Consider the following 19,916-nt stretch of genomic DNA (forward strand, 5'->3'; position numbering starts at 1 on the left):
GGTGTTGCCCAGCTGACTGGCAATTTGGGTTACATCATTCAACATTGCTTCAGAAGAACAAATTCACACATTGAATTTTGGCAATGTGCGCAAAAGCCCCCTTCCAAAAGATGTTGTCTTACTAGGGAGAAAGCAGAAAGAGGGGAGAGAAGTGGTCTTCTCAGTGATGATGCTTCCCATGGTCTTGAGCAATCCCTGAGCCATTATCTCAGGATCTCACATTTCAAATACTGTAATAAACAGAAACACTCCTCAAGAAACTGGCAGACTGTGGGCACCTTCCAGCATCTCTACTGGGACTCTCAGAGCGGGCAACCTTTGGCAGTCTTACTTTGGATGGGGGAACCTTTTCCCACATCTGTAATAGCTCCATTTTTGACAGTGAAGATGTGTCTGGAGGGCCAGTATTTTCTTGTAAACATAAGTTGAATACTTTCATTATAGAAGTGACAAATTCTCTGTTAAAAATGTATAGTCTTCCCTCTCTAATATCCTGGTGGCTGGATCCCATAATCCACCTTTACCTTGCCTGTCACCTTCCCTCACTACAGACCTGGGCAGTGTCACGAACCAACCAGAGTTTAGCAGGCAGTCAGGCTATTTTGAGACCCTTCCTCCTTCTCTCCTCTGCTTTTCTCTCCTCTGCTATGCGTATAGAAGACCTCAGAGGAAGGAAACTGGCAAAGTCAGAGAGAGAAGAAAGGAAATTAAAATCTTCAGATCCCCCGGGCTAAATCCTTTCTTGCTGACAGGAGCAGGTCTGCTGTAGGACTCAGTGGGAGCTGCTCCCCCTCTGCCTGCTGTAGGATGGGATGATGTGAGACTGTGTTACCTCTGGTGGAAGCACATGTGAAATGGCTCAGGAGCAGTGTCAGAATACACTTCTGGCAGGTGAAAGCTTATCATGCCCCAGTGCTAGTGTCACTTAATCTGGGGAGACATGGGGAGGAAGGAGAGCCTGTAGGACAAAAGGAGTGTCCTACACCTACTGCTCTTGTTAGAGAAATGTGCTTGTGAACCTGAAAGTTGAGAGACATCTAGGTCTGACAGTTTGCAACAAGCACTCATCTGTGGACCTGCAGAGGTAGCTTCCATTTGTCTACATAGCAACATAAGGCACTGGGAAAAACTAGCTGTTCACCACAGCACTTTCTTGGGCTTTTAGTTCTGACCTGCCACAAGCATTAAGCAGTTTGGCTGTTCCACTGCTAGCCACTACCACACCATCTGGGCACATACCAAATTATTTTTGATGTGAAAATGCTTCTGCTTAACTCATCCTTATTATCCCCCATCTAAGCCTGTGGCCACACCGTATCTTTTGTGATCAGCTTTGGGAGACAATACAGTCACAGAAAGGGTAAGAAAGAGCAGTGGGGGTAGAAATCCTGACTCCTTGATTGCTATTTGCTACCGCTTCTGAGAGGACACAGGACAGGCAATGTGAACTGCAGCAGCTACTCCATTTTCAGCTGAGGAGATCTCTTCCTCAGGTCTTGCACAGCGATCTCTTTGTATCCAGAGTAGGTGCAGAAGTCATCATATTTTCTTAGCATTGATTTCTCAAAGAATGAACTTTATAGAAACCACATGTAATTGGCTTACAGACTGATGCTACCAACACCTGCCATTCCTATTTATGTCTATTTTTAATATCTCTTCACACAGTGCTGATGCAGCAGAATCTGTTCTACAATATCCTTCCTAAGAGCTGAGCTTTGCCAAGAAATTTTGCACTACCACATGGAGAAATAAGCAGATATATCTCCAGAGGAAATGGACGAAGCCTTCGGCTTATTTCTGTGTGATTCAAAAGATTCTTTCTGACTTCATCTCACACAGGTACGCCAAGTTCCTATAAAAAGAGAAGTATAACCCTGAGCAGGTTGGCTGCCCTTGGACAAGCTCTGATGTAGGAAATGTGCCCAGGCCCCTGGCAGTGCAGCTCCTCTCAACGAATGACAGCTCTAACTGCTTGCGATTGTGAACAGCTTCTCTGTACCAATCAGTTATTTTCCCCTTGTTGTGAATGACTGACCTCTTAAGCCATTAGCTTTAGGACTGCCCAGTTATTCAGAAAGGGTCCACACTACTTCTTCTCAACCCAAATCCAAAACCTCCTATCCTACGCTAATCTACACCACCTTAAATAGCAGGATTTATATGAGTGTTGCTTCTATATTTTAAAATTTAGATACAAGTGAAATAACCTGTACCTGAGTTACAGTAATAGTAGCTTATTAATGCTATGTGGAAGATATCCACACTATGCATACAAATAATCTGTCTCCTTCCTGACAAAGCAGCTTTACTGAGTTCATATTCTGCATGTGGTGAAGATGAGAGCGAACCCCCCTGAGCTATTTGGATCATCTGCCTCAATACATCTCAGCTATGTGATTCCTCTTGCCTACTCCTGACAACAGAGTCTATCTTGCTTGCTATCCTCACTTTGCTGCTGCAGATAATTCTACATAGCTTTCGGATATCAGCTACAGAAACCACGCCAGCTTCTCTGAAGTTGCTTTTGCTAGTAGCTTGTCACAATTCAGCGGTGACAGGAAACTGAATTTCATCTCTGCATTCTGGAGCAAGTGAAAACACTATTTGATATTTAATGGACCTTTGTTCTTTAGCATGGAGCTGTTTACCATTGTATTTTGGCAATTTCTTTGGAGACAGCAGCACAAGGGGGTTGTTTCTGTGGAAGGCCAGAAATTCAGGGCTCCTCTTGCTTGTTTCTGCCACACCTGGAGGAAGATGCTTCTGGGCCTCATTATGCCTGGGTGAGTCCAAATCTCTCAAGAGCCCATGCTCTGTAGTCAGGAGCTGTTGCAAGTATCCATTTTTTTCTTCCCAGACTACTTTCCACCCCTTTTCCTTCATGCTTTTAGCTGGTATTCAGACTCCCTCATATATCACCTGTGTCCAAGAGCACTTTTTAAGCAGCATCCAGGTGACCCAGGCCTCCAGCAGCTGTAAAGCTTTGTAGAGAAGCTGGTGTAACAGCTCTATGCCTCTTGCTTTGGCTTCTTCTCTATCCAATCCTCAAAATCAAAGCAAACCTACTCAACTGTCTCCCACTGCCAATTGTTCCCACCCTGGGCACACTGTGCTTCTTCCACCCTGCTCCCTGTTTTGGTAGGAAATGCTTTGCAGGGTGTGCTGCCCAGTGAATAAGGAAGTTGATCCCCCAGCGCAACTCTTCCACCAAGTGGATCAGGTGACAAGAAAGAAGAAGAAATTCAGGGACCAGCACCCTGCACAGACATAACCACTGTCTGCCCCGGTCCTCTCTTCTGCCATTGCTGCAGACTCAGGGGCAGTCTGCCACATGCTAGAGCTACAGTGAAGTGTGAGATGAAAGATAATGGAGAACGAGGAGTAAGCCCCCCACCCCAGCTCAGGGAAATAGATTATATGTATTGAGAGGCTGTGAAACATTTGCCTTTCAAAAGCAGAGGTGCTAGCACATTCATGCTTAAATTAGGCTCTGTTACCATACACCAGACCTTGCCAATCTTCATTACATTGCACAAGCTTCTGTTTCAATAGTGCTCTCTGAGGCCTAGCAGGCTCTCCTGGTGTCTCCTGGCAAGCTGCTGCTTAGTGCATCATGCAGTAGCTTCATGCATGGTGGGAGAATAAGTGGCTGCTCTATTCAGATCCCATCTCACTTGCACTGCAATAGTCACACTGAGAAAGCTGCAAGCAAACCAAAAACACCTTTCAGCACAAACTCCTTCTGTTAACAGGCGATGGTAGTCTTCCCACAACGTCTGAGCAAGAGACAATCTCTGCCACAAATGCTTGGGTGTTGCCTCTGGAATTTGGAAGGATGAAATCATTACTCGTCCTCCCACCCTCTCACTTTGAGGCATTTCTAACTGGGATCATATGATGCGGTTGCCTCCAATTAGACGGGACTGGGATCAGTGATTCAGGAGGTCATTTCCAGGCCTGCAGCCCTTAAATAGTATGGAAAGAGTTAGTGTGAGGTCGCCAGGGGAAGGCAACAATAATTGTTAAAAATGGCTCAGGGTCTGGTAGTGTGTGAGGAGGGCAGGAGAGGGGAGATCCAAGGCGCAGCTGTCACTTAACTCTATTTGTGAATTTTGGTGAATCCTGAATCATGCTGCCCTTATACTCGCAGTGTTTTTGTCCCCTGGGAGCACTGTCTCTTCTCGGCCTCCATGTGGTCCCAGGGGCTGTGCATGCCATTGACTCACCGTGCTGTTGGCTCCGTGGCTCAGCACACACTAGCTGTGTATTGAGTGACACAGCTTTCTGGTGCCCCTTGAAGTGGCTGCTATGCAGTGTTGTGTTATACAGCTTTGTGTCACATCCCTGCCCTAAGAAAGATGTGCTTGTCACTCCCTTCCATCTCAGGAACATCTCCTGGTGGAGTACAGCAGGTAGTGCTGCACCTTTTGCTTCAGCCCTCTGCAGGGCAGCTGCAGGTTCAGGAGTACAGGTCCTAGTGTGTCTAATTGGATGGGCAGGCTGCTTTAAGAGCCTTCACTCTTAAAAAAACAAAAGTTGAGCGCTCTAATTGACTACCGCAAAATAAAGCCCTTCTCTTCTTTCCCACATGCTTGCAAAATGTTAAGTAACATTCTCTTGTCTAAACTGGGACGGATCCCTGCACACGTTGGGCACGCAGAGCCTCAGAAGAGCTTGCTTGTACATGGTATGCAGCCCAAAATGTTTATGCACAAATATGTTTATGTGGATGTGTTTATATTCACAAGTAATTATGCAGCAGCAAAGCATTTCACAGGCTTGCCCTCCCTCTGCCTCTACAAATAGTGCCTTTAATGTCCTAATGATGTACCAATTCAACGTTTACATCCCCCCCACCCCCCTTCTTTTTTTTGTGCAAGCAGTTGTCTGATGTTTGACAGCAGTACTTCCTGCCTCTTACCAGCAAGACCAGCAACTGCCTTTCATTTCCTTAAAGAAGAAACCCACATTTGTACTGACTGAAGGCAAAGAATCTATAAAACATGTTTTCTGAGGAGTAATTTCTGGGCACGGTGCGATGCCAGTCTCCAGCCCTGATGCCAAAAGCTGTTGTTCTGTAACTTATTACTGCTAGTTCCTCCTTTGGCCCGCGGATCAGAGTGTGTGTACTAATAACTCAGCAGAATAGTACATGTGGTAAGATATTCAGTAATACTCAGCTTTACCCATGCATTCTTTCTGCTTTGTTTTTGTACAGAGTTCCCCTTCTTCTTACAGTTAAGCCTGGACATATTTTTCTATTTTAAATTTTCCAATGATTTGTACAAGAGAGTATTAAATTGCTAAAGGGCATCTTAAGTATTACAGCTCTGTTAAACTTGAATGAAGCAATGCAAGTCTGGAACACATTTAATAAACCTGCAGCTTGATAAGCAAACTTTCTTTGCAAAATGTGACATTCCATTGCACTAATCAGCCACGTGAAAGACCTGCCTCTAATTCTGGTATTCTTTAACTTCCTCACCCAAGGACTCCAAGCAGCTGTGCTTGCTCCCCTCCCCCCCCCCCACACTTTTCTTGGTACCACTGAGTTTAAAATCGTTCCTACATCCTTCAGCAGAAGGTGTGCAGGAGCCTGGCGCTGCAGACCATAACGAGTTGTCTGCATGGCTTTACTGCATTTTACGTTTTCTAACATTAGGTTTTTTTTTAATTGAAGAGTGAGAAGACAGCACTTTCAACTCTGAAGGCTCACAGTAAGTGTGTGGAAGCCGTATCAAGAAAATACTTTTGTCAGTGGCTGCAGGGGGAAGAGTTCAAGCTGGGCCAACCAGAGTTGCCTGGGAAAGCTTGGAGACTCAACAGATTATATTTTAGTGTTTTCCTTTTACTTTCCTTTTTTCTCTTTTCTTCTTTTTCACCCCCCCCCCCTTTTTTTTTTTTTTTTGCTCAGAGTGCTCTTTAACTTAAAAAGATCACAGGTCATCTCCAGGGTGATGCACCTCTTTAATTTCACCCACAGAGGCACTGGCAGCTGGATTGGGCTCCACAGGGAAACACTTGTGAAATGTGAGATCGCCGCTGCAGTGGCGATGTGGGGCAGCGAGTCAGTTGTGTGGGACAACAACCCTTATGGAGGGCTTCTGGTGTGCTCCAGGCCCTCAGGTGGAACAGCTGCTGCCATGCCTGTTTCCTGTACCTCCTGGTCTCAGGGTGTGGGATGCAGTCTGTGTGCTGGGCTCCACAGTTATGTATATCGTATCACATGAATTTGGGAGGAAACAGTATGAAACCATTCAAAGCAGATTTCACCCTTTATGAAGAGTCTGTATAACCTCTCAGAACTGTTGATAACACAGCAAAGAAAGAACTCCAGGCATCTATGATGAAAGCTTCCACTTTCTCACATCATCCTTATTACAGTCAGCACTTCTTGCCTGGGATGGCCTTTGGACTCAGTCCTGATCCTGGGCTGACAGGGAAGGCAGAGCACACACAGGCCACGTGGCTGCTGTGTTCCTGTGAACTGTGGCACCGTGCTGATCTCTGCGCCTGGAGCCAGTCAGTGGGTCGAGCTATTCCTCAGTGAGGCTTAATTCCTGTTCAACATCTCATAGGAGCTTCATTGTAAATGATATGAAGAGCAACAGATAAAATATTTGCTTCATTTCTGCAGCACCCAGCACAAAGGAGGAGAGGAACAGGAAGGAGCAAGGACACAGGGGAGATTACGAGGGTGGGCACAGCCTTTTATCCTGCAGGAGAAAATGCCTTTCCATTGCCATTGCCCTTAGGTGCAGGGCTGACGGGTCCTTGAGCTCAGTGGGAGATAAGCGGGCGTGCTTCTCCTTTAACATGAGTGTACAGTAAATGGTCCCCGTGCTGTGTGCCAGATGGACAGGACAGAAAAGGAACGCCAGGCTGTGTGCAGAGGGCAAGCACTGTACTGACAGCGGGAGCGCAAGGCTCCTCATGCTTTTCTGATGACACGTTTCAAACCAGATCAAGCTCTTTAGGAGTGAGATGCCTCATGTGTCACTGCCCTCAAATCCTTGGCCTCCGCACTGAGACTACCAACGAGAATGCCAGCTATGACGGTGGGTTTATTTTCACCAGACTGAATGGACTTCCCTCTCATTCCACAGAGAGCACGAGACAGCTGTAAGTCAGCAGCAGCTTTTCCTTGGAGAGGGGCCCGAGGCATAAGATTTAAACCACCTAATCTCTCTGTGCCCCTGTCCCGGGATCCACGTGCCATCCTGACCAAAATAACTGACAGAGGGCTGAGGGCGAGCGCACCTCGCAACACCTCGGCGCTTTCGGTGCCGGTCAGCGGGACGCGGTCCCTCCCCGGCCCCGCGCCCCAGGCCCGCACGGCACCTCATCGCCGCGCCGGCGGCTCCCCCTAGCGCCCGCTGGGGCGGGGTGGGGCGGGACGGCTGTACCTGCCAGGGGTGACATCCGCCTCCGGAGATGAGAGCCCTTCTGTCGCCTTTCCCCGTTCCCGCCTGCTGCGGAGAGGTATTATAAACAAGTGCATTCTTTGAAAAGTCGGCACGTGTTTTTTTGTGGAGCACGAGATCCGTGCTGATTTCAGAGGCTGCTCAGCAGCCCTCGGGTTGGCTCCAGCGCCTGAAAGCCGATGAGGCTTTAAGCAGCATCACCTGGACCTTCTGCTAAGAATTTGCAAGAAGTGTGCCTAGTGCTTGCGGCTGTGGCTGCTTACTGTGAGCTCTGCTATGGCTGCCAGTCCCTCAGCACCTGGATGGAGAGCATCTGTCCTCTGTGCCCCGCTATTACCACTTCCCCCCATACCCCATCATGGGCTGGCTGCCTAACCACAGTGCTACACAGGGGCCTTCCAGCCTGTTCCTGTTCCACCTGAGTTCTCCAGACTGTCATGCCCTGTGTGGTGGCACCCCTGCTTGGTCTTCTTTGCCCCTGGCCAGACAACAGCATCCATCCAAACCCTTCCAGCCAATAGTCCCAGCAAGCTGGGACTCCCAGTGCTTCCCCACAGGTCAGATACTTGGAGAAGTTTTCAAGGCTCATCCACACCATTTCTCTGTCATTCTCCTCTTGTGAAATGCAAACAGGAACGGGAGCCATATGTTTTGACTCACTGGGCTAACACCTTTTGGAAAAATAATGGATGCTTTGGTCTTGTTAGGCTTGCTGTTTTTTTTTTATAATATAGGAGGTTGTTTCATCTACACTGAACTGGGGGGAGGGAGGAAGGAAGTGCTGGCAACACTCCAGACATCAAGGCAGCCTGGTCCTCAGCACGAGGCTTCCATAGATTAGCCTGCACCGATCCCTCCACACAACAGGGCATGTTTTGGCTCCTTTCACGTGCTGGGAAAGGAAGGTGGGGCAGAGAGACAAGCTCTGCTCTCTTTGAATCAAAGAGGCCCTGGCTAAGCAGGCCGCATGACAATAAGACAACCATCACAAACATCTGAGCCCAGGAAGCCTGGCTCTGCCACAGCTATTGTGATCAACGTCATTCAGGAATTCTACAAAACTGCACCAATTCCCATAAAGTTTTGCAGAGTAGATAAATACTCTGCTCCAGCTCTCACAGCAAGGGAGAGGAGGAAAGCTTTAAGCAATTAGGCCAGGCCACACAGCGATTCAGCTGGGCTGCCAGCTGTGCGGGACTCCCAAGGCAGCCGTGCTTCTGTGTGCTTGTCCGCACCAGGGACAGTGCTATGACCAACACTGCAACTTACCCATATCACAGGACACCACAGGACCACGTGCCTTTCTTTTAGGGAGAAAGGGCCTGACCTTGTTCACCTTAGCAAAGCATGCAGCTCTCCTAAAAAAATGCTGACTGGCTAGATGGATTTTCCCTGTTCACCCTCTCCTGGACTTTCTGGATTATCTGGTGGGCTTTTCTATCTACTTCACACATTTCTGTCTGTTTTGCAAAGCAGTTAGAAGTTCTTAGCTTTGATTAGAGCTGGTCTTGGAGAAGGTTTTGCTGCTGCCTCCGTTCCCCTTCCTGTAGTGAGAACAGAGAAATGGGGCAGTTCTCACACCATCTTCCTCACAGGAGCTGGTTGCCATCGTACAAAAACACGTTAGGTTCCTTTGAGGTGATGACGGTCCGTGCATGTGTGGGGTCAGAGCAGGCTACAGAAGAGCCCCCTTCCCCCAGGCAAAGAGGACATTTGCTTCCGTTTCTGAAAAGCCCAGAACTTTTCCTTTGACTCAAAAGACACTGTTTTGGAAAATCAGAGCTGATTGCATCATAATTCCATCCCCTTCTCCCAGTTTTTGAGTGATAAGGCATGCACGATGCTGCTTGACACTGTGATATTTATAAAACAAAGCAGAGGTCAAATTTGCTGAACAGTTTCCAAATTCCAGTGAGATTTATCACAAAGAGCCCCATGCACAGACCAAAGTGGCGTGACTGACAAGGGTGGGATTGTGGAGCCGCTCAAAAGCCCAGTTTCCAGCCAGCACCGATGGTCCACATCATGCTCTTGCGGGCAAAACCTGCTGGGAAGCTTCAGCTATGTGGAGAATTCAGGCAGCTTTCACAACGGAATTTCTGGACAAGAGACCCCATTGTGAAAAGCTGTGCTGTCCTCCATCAGTGCAGCCCTGCGTGAGAGGCAGCCTGGAGCTCAGCCCCATGCAGCAGACCCTGGGCTGCCTTGCTCCTCCCCAGTGCCCCAGCCTCCCTAAAATAGAGGTGCTGCTGGGCCCCGCTTGCCAGTTTTTCATCCCAGAAAGTGCGGGAACAAAGGTTTTTCCCACAGCGAGTGCTGACATTTCCAACAGAAAGTTGTCCAAAGGAAATTTGGCAGAAATACCCACCAGAAAGCTACAACTGAGAAAGTGGCTCTGGTCTCTCACTCTCCCCAGACACCAGCTTTCAGGGCTGCTGCTGACACCCAGTCTGTGCTCTCATCTGAGGGCTGGTGCTGCCGAGACCTGTTTGCACCCTGGTGCTCTCACCTGCCAGCACATTTCAACCTCCTGCCCCGAGCCAGAGGGGACAGATTTGACATGGCTAAGCCTCAGTTATTTCTACAGAAGCAGGCCATGGCTGGCTCCAGTACTCAGTGCAGAAACTGGATCTGGAGCAGAGGTCAAGGTGACACCTCCAGAATGGGCTTCACCTCAGCATCTGTGCTCCAGTACCACAGGCCAGAGCACAGCTTCACAAAGCACTCTGCAGAGGAATGGGGATTACATCTGTGCTTGAACTCATCCCGAAGGTGCTCACAGAAGACACAAGGGAAACTTCCACAGAGCGCACTGCCGAGGCACAGCAACAAGGCTGGGCGAGACAAGGGACAAGTGCCGGGGCTGTCAGCAGGGAGGCACATGGCCTGCACCCTGCCTGGAGGCTGCCGGGCCTGCAGTGCCCCACACCAAGCCAGCGGTGTGGGGAGCAGAGCAGGGCCTGTTGTCTCACTCCATGCTGGTGTTGGTGGCTGAATGGAAAGGCATCGCTTCATCTTCTGGGCTTCTAAGCACTGTTGGAAACAGAAGGAAAAAAAAAACGATTTAGACTGTGTACGCAAACAGATTAGATGACTTTTTAAGAAGAAGTGACCATGCCCTGAGAAATGACTAACACCACCAGATGTAAATTCATCCACCCGCCCTTCCTTGTATCTCTTCTTATCAGGACAGGATCACCTTTCCCAAACATAAAGCTAACATACAGACACGCCACTTCTGCAGCTATCTGTTGTGTATCCAAATACGTAAGATTAGAAATAACCATTGTCCCAAAAGGACATAAATATTAGCTTGACAGCTGAAAAGTCTTTCATATTTAGGTTGTTAACTGAGAATTTTGCAAGTTTTAGGGAAAAGATAAGTAAACTAAAAAATTCCATGGTACTTGTTTTGCTTTCTGAAATCTTGGACCGATGTTAGACAGAAAGAAGGTTCAAGGGCTAAGACACTTGACTAAATTGTCATCGGTGTTTTCTTCACAACTCTCCTGTGCAGTGTTGGGAATATCACTTACCCACTGGCTGTATCCATTCCCAACGTATGAAATGGGGATAACAGCACTTCTTTACCTCCACTGTGGATCAAAAGGATAAAGATGTTAATCATTTCCAAGATGCTCAGACCGTACGGTTCATGCAGAAATACCTTACACAGACAGTCTTTGGGAAACATGCTAACAAGATCTATTGTTTGTTCAAACACAAAACAAATGGAGAATGCAAAACAGGAAAGGCTTGCAGCTCCTCATGGATGCATAGATGCCTCACTGTTACTTCTCAGCAAATCTCTCCAGCAAATCTCTCCAGTGTGATTTTAAGGATCTTTTCTTCTTTTGGGAATAAGTGAAGAGAACAGCAACCATACAGTTGATTCTCCTTTCTCACCACACAAGCTAGACAGGAGGCTCCTGATGGAGAAATCTCCATGTGCCATGGGAAGCACTTTTGCTCCTGTGTCTGGCACAGACTGTAACAGCCTCTACATCTTTCCTGCACCTGGACTGCAGACAATCGTGAGTTCAAAATTGGGAGATGCCACTGGCCTTTGCTATCTGACAGCACTCCCACGAGCCCTGACGTTATCTACAGAATCCTGTATTGTCTTGGCATTTGAAAAGTGCTTTCCTTTTAGGCACCACTTCACTGACGCACATTCATTTCACTCAGCTTACTAGCAGCCTGGAGAGTTTTGCTGAAGGATGAAACCTTTGTATTGGATTGGCTCCTGCACATCAGATACAGGTATAGGCTGTGTGTTCACACTCTGCCAAGCTTTTTAGGTAAGGCAGTAATCTGAACATAAAGAAAAACATATAGAAAAAGCCGAAAGAATGCTAATTGAATACAAAACACATCTGAAGAAGCATTTCATTTTAAGCCACAGTCTCAAGTTTTCCAGATAGCCCAAGATATATAAGGACAGTTAGCATGCTGTGTGACACTTCAGCTGGATGCTCTATATCATCCTAGTGTTCACACTGCTATTCTTAACTCTGAACAGCACTGCCTCCATCTACTGCTGATCTCTGCTTTTCACAGCACAGATTCTCCCACAGTTTAGCAGGTTTCTTCACTATTCTCCTTTCTGCCCATTGGGTATGAGGATGGGAACTGAAGGATGGTGAAAGTCTGAATAAAACATGCTCTTACCATGCCTGGCTGACACCGATGTAATTACTTACCCATAGATGACAGCTAACTTAGACTACAATCAGTTAAATGCAAAAACAGGCTTGCATTCCTCCTTTATGCACTCAGAAAAGGAAATCCACGTGTTTATACTCAAAATCCACATCTAAATATACCATTGGTCAAACCTTACCATTGAATAGTGTCTGAAAGGCCAAATACCTATTTGCAGAAAATCTCCCCCTTTCCCAACCCATTCCAAGCTCCTGAAGCATGCTGCCCCTCACACCACTGCCATGACACAAACCACTATGGTGCGCTCGTGCTTCCACAGCACACATCTGTTTCCAAAAGCTTTTAACTTATCTTTAAAGTTCACTTCACGCTGCAGTGCAATTTCTGGATGAAATAACAAAAAATCATGAGAACTTTTTGGTTGCAACAGAGACATTAGCAGCTAGTTTGTGCTGTCTGAACAACTAAGAAGTAGCTTTTAACCATCAAAATAAGATTCCTCCACCTACTTCCAACACTTTGCATTTTTTTACCCAGTGGCTCTTTCTCACTGAGCTGTCTTCCTGCACACTTCACACCATACTTCTGTGCACCTAAGCAGAGCCTGGTTCTGCAAACACTCCCCAGAGATGCTGTGGTGTAACATGGCAAGTGGCCCCAGTAACGTTACCAGTGGTAAGCAGGCACTTCTGAACCTTGGTAAGACATTTTCCATTCAAGTCTGCTGATTGAAACTTCTGTGTAGCACTCAGTTCTACCTTTGGTCTTGGCTCATGCAAACAGGTAGATTGACAAGGTTTTGTATGTCTGCTCAAATCTTTGCAATAAAAGCCGATTCCTTAGAAATAAAAGAGAAAGAATGCTGTGGTATTGTACTACAGTCTCCTCGCTCTTGAAAATGTTGCTGCTGTTGTTTTAGGCAATGGTCTAATGTCACAGATGTTCCCTTTCTTAAAATGGAGGAAAAGACCAGAGCACCATTACCCTAAACTGTGAATTACATAGCTTTATTTTTTTAATAAGATGGAGAGTTCTATTCTTTGGCAGGCCACGCTTTTAAGATTGATAAAGAGCATCCAAGTTGGCATGCAGTGTGGTTTCCTTTGTTAGTAAAAAAATGTACCATTATATTAAATATTTTTATTTATTGCATTAAATATGGAAAGAAGGAGAGTTCAAAGGCTAATATCCACAGTTTTGGTCTCCAATGTTTAAAATCTGTAATTTTTTTGTTTTGATGATGCTACGCACCATTGCATTTTACAACATTCAAACAATTCATCAGAAAGGTACAGTGGTAAAGACTCATTTACAAGGAAATACCTCGAATATATTTGCAATTTCACGTATGTTGAGTTCTGCTGAGGTACTTCTCTACATATAAATAGAGAACATTTTATATAACTCTGACTTTGCCATACACCACCAGAACAATATATGTGGAAGAGAAGTAAGCTAAACAGAAAAAAAATGAACAATTTGTCACCGTAATTGAAACTTAAAACTAAAATTTATTTTTTTCAAATGCTGCTTTTTAACAATGTTTGATTCTCTCTGCAGTGTGAGTGAGCTGATACTCACTCGCATTATAGCACTGCTTAGGACTTTTGGGCTTTTTCAGCCTGGCTATCAAATACTATGTCAACTACAGTGCTGTATGGAAACCAAGCTGTTTTCTTTCTACGTAAGACTTTCTTACTTAGCAACCACAAAGCAGATGATACAAGGCATTTTGGGAAACTTACTGCATATATGTCAGGTGAGCAAAATAATTTTGCTTTCAATCTCACAACTCTGGACAGTCTTGGACACAGAAAATAACCCAGGAACAGCCAGCCCCAACCTCATTGCTAAAGTCCAACCTTTAGATAATAAACTAGATTGCATAAAGTCCTGTTCCGTCAGGTGCCATTCCACATGTCCCCACAGCCAGTACACCCAGGCAAGGAAGCTAGTGTAAGCAAGCAGACTATGGAGCTAAGAAGAAATGCACAAGTTTTATTTTTAACCATCGCTGGACTGAAAAATAGAGTCATATGGCTTATTCAGAATTCAGGAGATGGTAGTGAATAAGTTAAGGAATATTTCATCCCAAAATATACTTGCTTTCACTTATAGCTAAGCTGAAGTACACATATATTTTCTTACTTTCATAAATGTTAAGCAACCACCTTTTTCTCCCAACAAAGATTTACAAGTACATGCACGGCACTTCCTACAAAGCTGTTGTGGGCTAAAGGATTAAAAACAATGTTTTTCTTTGAATAAGAAACATTAATCAGATCAAAATATAATCTTTTAAATCAACTTCTTCCTGAGCAACTTAAAATTTGGAATGTGTTGGAAAGTTTCAATAAATAAGTCAAAGATAAACCAGCTTCACAGGTACCTTTTAACAATTACGTACAATGTGTTTAATGACAGACAAGTAAGCTGTAGGATCAGGAATCTTAGATGCTGTGTGCCAGATAAACTTACAAAGTACCATCCAAGGAGGAGGGGCCAGGTTAATTGTTATGAAAAATACAACAACATTAAAACCTAGCAAGTAAATTGTTTAACAGTTTTTGTATTTAGGTTATAAGTAGTGATGGCAGAAGATGCCATTAAATAAACAGATAAAAATAGACTTAACAGTAAGTGGCAGTGAACTTGCAGGAATGTGTTAAGTGACTGATTACTCTGTTACAGCGTTGGCAAAAAGTGTCAAATAGAACTTCTGAGAGGCGAGAATATTAATATTCTTTCCAAGATATAACAATTCCACAGTGTGTAAACTCATCATTACTCTTTCAATGTAATTTCATAGAAACCACTTAAAATATACAATGCAGCAGATTCATATTTTAGCTAATAGGTTAGTTGTTATCCATGCCACTTTCAGTTTTCTTTAATGTACTCCCTTTTGGTAGTGTATTTCTACCACCAACTTGGGATGTTAATGAGAATAGAATTTTCTATGTAGCATTTTCTGCAAATAAACACCTTTTCTCAACATGATTACACTTCTTTATTTTTGTTCTCTGTATGTACGTACAGTAAAGACTGACTGGTGATGGAAACAGGTCATCATTGGTATTGGATCTCAGCAGGATTGTGGCAGAGGAAACTCTTGACAAAACACATCTGAGCTTAGCCTGAGTTTATTTGCCTCGTCCATCACAAGATAACTTTTGCCTCTTAGTTCACACTGAAGGATGACCTTGCAGACAGAAGTCATACTGCTCTAGAGCAGCCAAAATTGCCCAGCAGACGTTTCAGAAGAAACGAGTGAGTTGGACACAGCAGCCTTACTCCTGAAGTGTTACTGAATGGGACTCATCCTGGCAAGGAGCTGCTTTCCTGTGCTCTGGAACAGGAGCTTATTGCTGTTATCTTGTATTGGTTAGCTTCCTCTGAGCAAAAGCATGCATAAAAGGCTAAGGCCTCACTGAGAAACTCTAATACTATTGGGCTCTGTCCATTGAAGTCAATTCTGAGCTGCTCATCACCAGGAGCCCCAGGACACTTATCTAGAAAACACTGCACATGGGAGCTACTCCCACTTCTGACCCCAGCCTACTGTCTGACATTACTAGTTGCAGTGACCAACAAGGGCAGACTTTCACAGTGCATCTCGCAACAATGCATCGCTGAGCTGACAATTTTACAAAGCTTCTTCTTCTTCTCTTTGTTTTAGAATTCTGAAGTATTTCAACTAGAGAGTTTGAGTGTAGCCTTACTATTAATTTTATTTCTAGCCATACAAAAGGCAGATGCCTGTAGGGGCAGCTGCTTCATACAAGAACAATTAAATTCTGTGACTACAGAAACAATGCTTATACTTAATCAGAGCTCCATCTCTTTTAATTTTTTTTTAACTGAGTGACCTTTTTTTTTAACTACATCTTTTTAGATTTCTGGTCCATAATAAAAATAAAAACCTACAAATACTTTTCCTGAACATAAAAACCATGTACTGTATCTTTTCCCTCAGAATCTAATAGAATTGTACTTCGCTGCAAGAAATAAAACTCCAGTTTACATCACCTGTCCCAACTCTTCAAATTCTTCATCCATTCTTGCTGTTTACTGACTTTCTTTACTGTATGAATTAGAAGGGCTTACCAAAAATATCTAGTTTCTGTAACTCGCCTCATGTCCACTCACATTAATTTGCCAGAATAGTAGACTCACTCCTCCCACACTGAGAAATTCAGAAGCCATTATCTAACCCAATTTTGAGCCTGTTATCTTCAGATGTGAACACGTGGCAAAGGCTCTGACTGCATCAGTGGAATGAATACCAGTGCTCTCGGGGCAGAGAGGCACTCTTCCCAAATGGCTCACTGCCTTCTCATTTCCGGTAGATAATGCCACTGTATTATGCAATGATGACTTGCTTCTGGAGAAAGAGAGAGATGAGAATCTGTAAAATCCACTTTGCAATACTGCGTGATGTATTTCATGTTTTGCAGATGCCCAGAGGACTGCGGTGTACTCCAAAAGTTATTTTGTGATAGACAACAGATAATTCTCTCTTGAAATACCCTATAGCAAGAAATCTACAGAGCCAACACAGTATAATAACTTCAAACCCACAAAACCAGGTATCTCCCCATTGCCCCAACACATGGGAACGTTGTGTTTCGTTCTGTTTTAAATGCTGCTGCGCATTAACTCAGTTTCTTAAAGAATTACTTTTAATAATAATTAAAAAAATCTTAAGAAAGCTTGAGGGATCACCAGAAGAGAAAGGATAGCTCTTCCATCCATCACCTTTTATAGATATCCTCTAGCCACTTTTCGTCATCTTCTTCCTCATCGTCTATCGGTTCCTCTGTTTCCAGGGGAGAAGGAATGAAGAACTCAGGTCTGGGACGTGGTTTCCTGGTATGAGACTTCAGTCCAAACTTGCGCTTTAGGAGGTGGAACTGTTCTTTGACATAGTAATAAAACTCATATTCGTATCTCATACGTTGGTAGAGAATCTGTATTGCTTCTGGAGAGGGGACGGTCTTTTTCACTGTCACAGTCAGATTGCCAAGTTTCCTATGTTCTGTAAAGAAAACAAACAACATGGCAGGTACTGATTAATGAGACCACATGTAAACTTTTTTCTTTCATTAACATTAAGGCATGGCCATACTGCATTATTAGTACAAATGACCTCAATCCGCCTCCTTCGTAATGTAAATATTTTTATTGATTTGAAGTTAGGCTTAGATGTTTAAATATGGCTAGTTCACACATAGCATTTGGAATTGCAGACAGAATCATCAGAGAATCACTGAATATCCTGCATTGGAAGGGACCCGCAAGGATCATGGGCTCCACATAGGACCACCCAAAATCAAACCATGTCTGAGAGCCGTGTTCAAATGCTCCTTCAACTCCAGCATTTGGGACCATGCCCACTACCCTCAGCAGCCCATTCCATGTCCTCCACCCTCTGGTGCAGAACCCCTCCCTAACCCCCAGCTGCCCCTCCCCTGACACAGCTCCATGCTGTTCCCTCGGGTCCTGTTGCTGTTACAGAGAGCAGCTCAGTGCTGCCCCTTCGCTCCCCTCACAAACAGCTGCAGACTGCCATAAAGCCTCAGCTCCTCTGCTCTGGGCCGGACAAACCAAAGGACTTCAGCTGCTCCTTACACGTCCCGGTCTCCAGACCCTTCACCATCTTTGAAGGCTTTCTTTGGACACTCTCTAATAGTTTTATCCCTTCTTAAACTGTGACACCCAAACCCTCACTCAGTGCTCAAGGTGAGGCTCCTCAGCACAGAGCAGATGGGACAACTGCTTTCCTCACTCATTGGCAGTGCTAGCCCTGCTGCACCCCTGGATACAGTTGGCCCAGAATCACAGAATCACAAGGTTGGAAACGACCTGCAAGATCATCTAGTCCAATCACCCTCCCATTCCTACTAGTACCACAAGCACTAAACCATCTCTTGCAGCTCCTCATCCAGACGCCTCTTGAACACTGCCAGGGACGGCGACTCCACCACCTCCCTGGGCAGCCATTCCAGTGCCTGACCACCCTTTGAGAGAAAAAGTTTCTCCTAATATCCAACCTAAACCTCCTCTGGTACAACTTCTGGCCGTTTCCTTGGGTCCTACTATTTGCCTGGGAGAAGAGGCCAGACCCTTTTGCACCACAGCCTCCCTTCAGGAAGTTGTACAGTGCAATGAGGTCTCCCCTGAGCCTCCTCTTCTCCAGACTGAACAATCCCAGCTCCCTCAGCCGCTCCTCATAAGACTTGTGCTCCAGACCCCTCACCAGTTTCTTTGCCCTTCTCTGGCCCACTGGGTGCCAGGACACTGATAGTTCATGTTCACCTTGCTGCTAACCAGAACTCCCTGATCTCCTCCCAGGCTGTCTTGGAGTCACTCCCTCACCCTTCTAGTCACTGAGGATCTTAACTGGTGAAGGGATATGGAAATTGAGACATACTTCTTATTGAAAAAGCAGTTCTGAACATTGGAGGAACTCAAGAGGATTTGACTACTAAGCCTTGTAAATAAAAAACAAGAAAGCAGACTATAAAGAACATTTCATTCTTTGGACTAGACTCTGCTATGTCAAATGGTATGGAAAAGAGGAAAGGAAATACATTGGTAGCTGCCACCATTTCAGCAACAACAGAAGTGTCAACAAAACACACCTGTAAGTCAGATTCAGCTTACCATGCCCAACCTCAGGCTCCCATGTGCACCAGGTCCAGTGTGTACTGGTTTTGGCTGGGATAGAGTTTATTTTATTAAGAGGAACTGAAACAGCGCTATGTTTTTGGATTTGTGATAAAAAAGTGTTGTTAACAAACCGAGGTTTTAGTTGTTGTTGAGCAATGCTTGCCTTTAAAAAGGCAGAACTATTTACCTCAACAGGCAATACAAGACATCCACCTAGTGAACATGGCACCAATGATCTCCAGACAGGAAGAACAGGTTACACAGGAAAAGTACAGTGAAAAGGTAGAGAACAGTTTTGTGAACATGAAATTCTTCCTCTCCATTTTATAAGATTAATGCTCACATAGCTTAGGGTGTCTACACCTATAAACACATTCTATTTTTCAGACAATGGGCACACATTTTCCTACTTCAGAGTAGAGAAAAACTAAAGAAAAGCAACAGAAAGCTGTTCATTTAATAATTCTACAGAAGACAGCAAGTGCTGCTGGGCTGCACATTCTGCTTTTCATTTGGTTTTATTATGTGCACACATCTGGTGCAGAAGAAAAATGTTGCGTCTGAGAGAGGTATTTTTTCCTCTCATTTTCACTTACCAATTACAGCAGGGAAATTTGTAACACTGGAAGGATATGATACAAAAAGAGAATAGTTGACTAACTTACCAAACTTAATGCTGTTGTGAGTCACAAAAAATGATTTAAAACATTAATTTTATTTTGCATTTGTACTTTTAATTTATTTTCTAAAGGAAGAATGGTTTTCATTAGTTTGTAACAATTAATACATGCTGTTCTGTGATTAAATGGTGCTTTTACACCAAACTCTTTAACACTGAGATCTCTGTCTCTACTCATATACCTAAATAATTAGATAACCTGCTATCTATAATTCTTAGTTCTTTAACTACATTAGTAATGTTGAGACATGCTGTATACTTACAGACTGTTCACAGATTATCAATTTATACGATTTTAGATAGAAAAGAGTAAAATCATTAAAATTTACAAAAATTAAATTAAGAATGACTTAAGAGGTGATCTTTAATATGCTGTCTAGATAAAAAAAGAAGTAAAAAAGAAAAGTCATGAAATATTTGCATTTAAACTGACATTAACATATAAAGCCTTACTTGCAACTACTGGATGGGGT

General features: G+C 44.5%; 1 protein-coding gene across 1 annotated transcript in view; it reads right to left on the minus strand.

Moving 5' to 3' along the window:
• Nucleotides 1-10,959: 10,959 nt before the first annotated feature.
• The window catches only part of UST (uronyl 2-sulfotransferase), a 156,738-nt gene continuing 147,781 nt past the window's right edge, over nucleotides 10,960-19,916 (minus strand). The window contains exons 8-9 of the mRNA XM_042822417.1: nucleotides 16,851-17,130; nucleotides 10,960-11,023 (exon numbers count right to left, since the gene is read on the minus strand). Of these exons, the coding sequence (XP_042678351.1) occupies nucleotides 10,960-11,023; nucleotides 16,851-17,130 (344 nt within the window). The remainder of the gene's footprint in view (nucleotides 11,024-16,850; nucleotides 17,131-19,916) is intronic.

This window comes from Centrocercus urophasianus, unplaced genomic scaffold (assembly GCF_019232065.1).
Source record: "Centrocercus urophasianus isolate 14NV4802_14NV808 unplaced genomic scaffold, USGS_Curo_1.0 seq_10, whole genome shotgun sequence".
In the NCBI taxonomy this organism is placed as follows: Eukaryota; Metazoa; Chordata; class Aves; order Galliformes; family Phasianidae; genus Centrocercus; species Centrocercus urophasianus.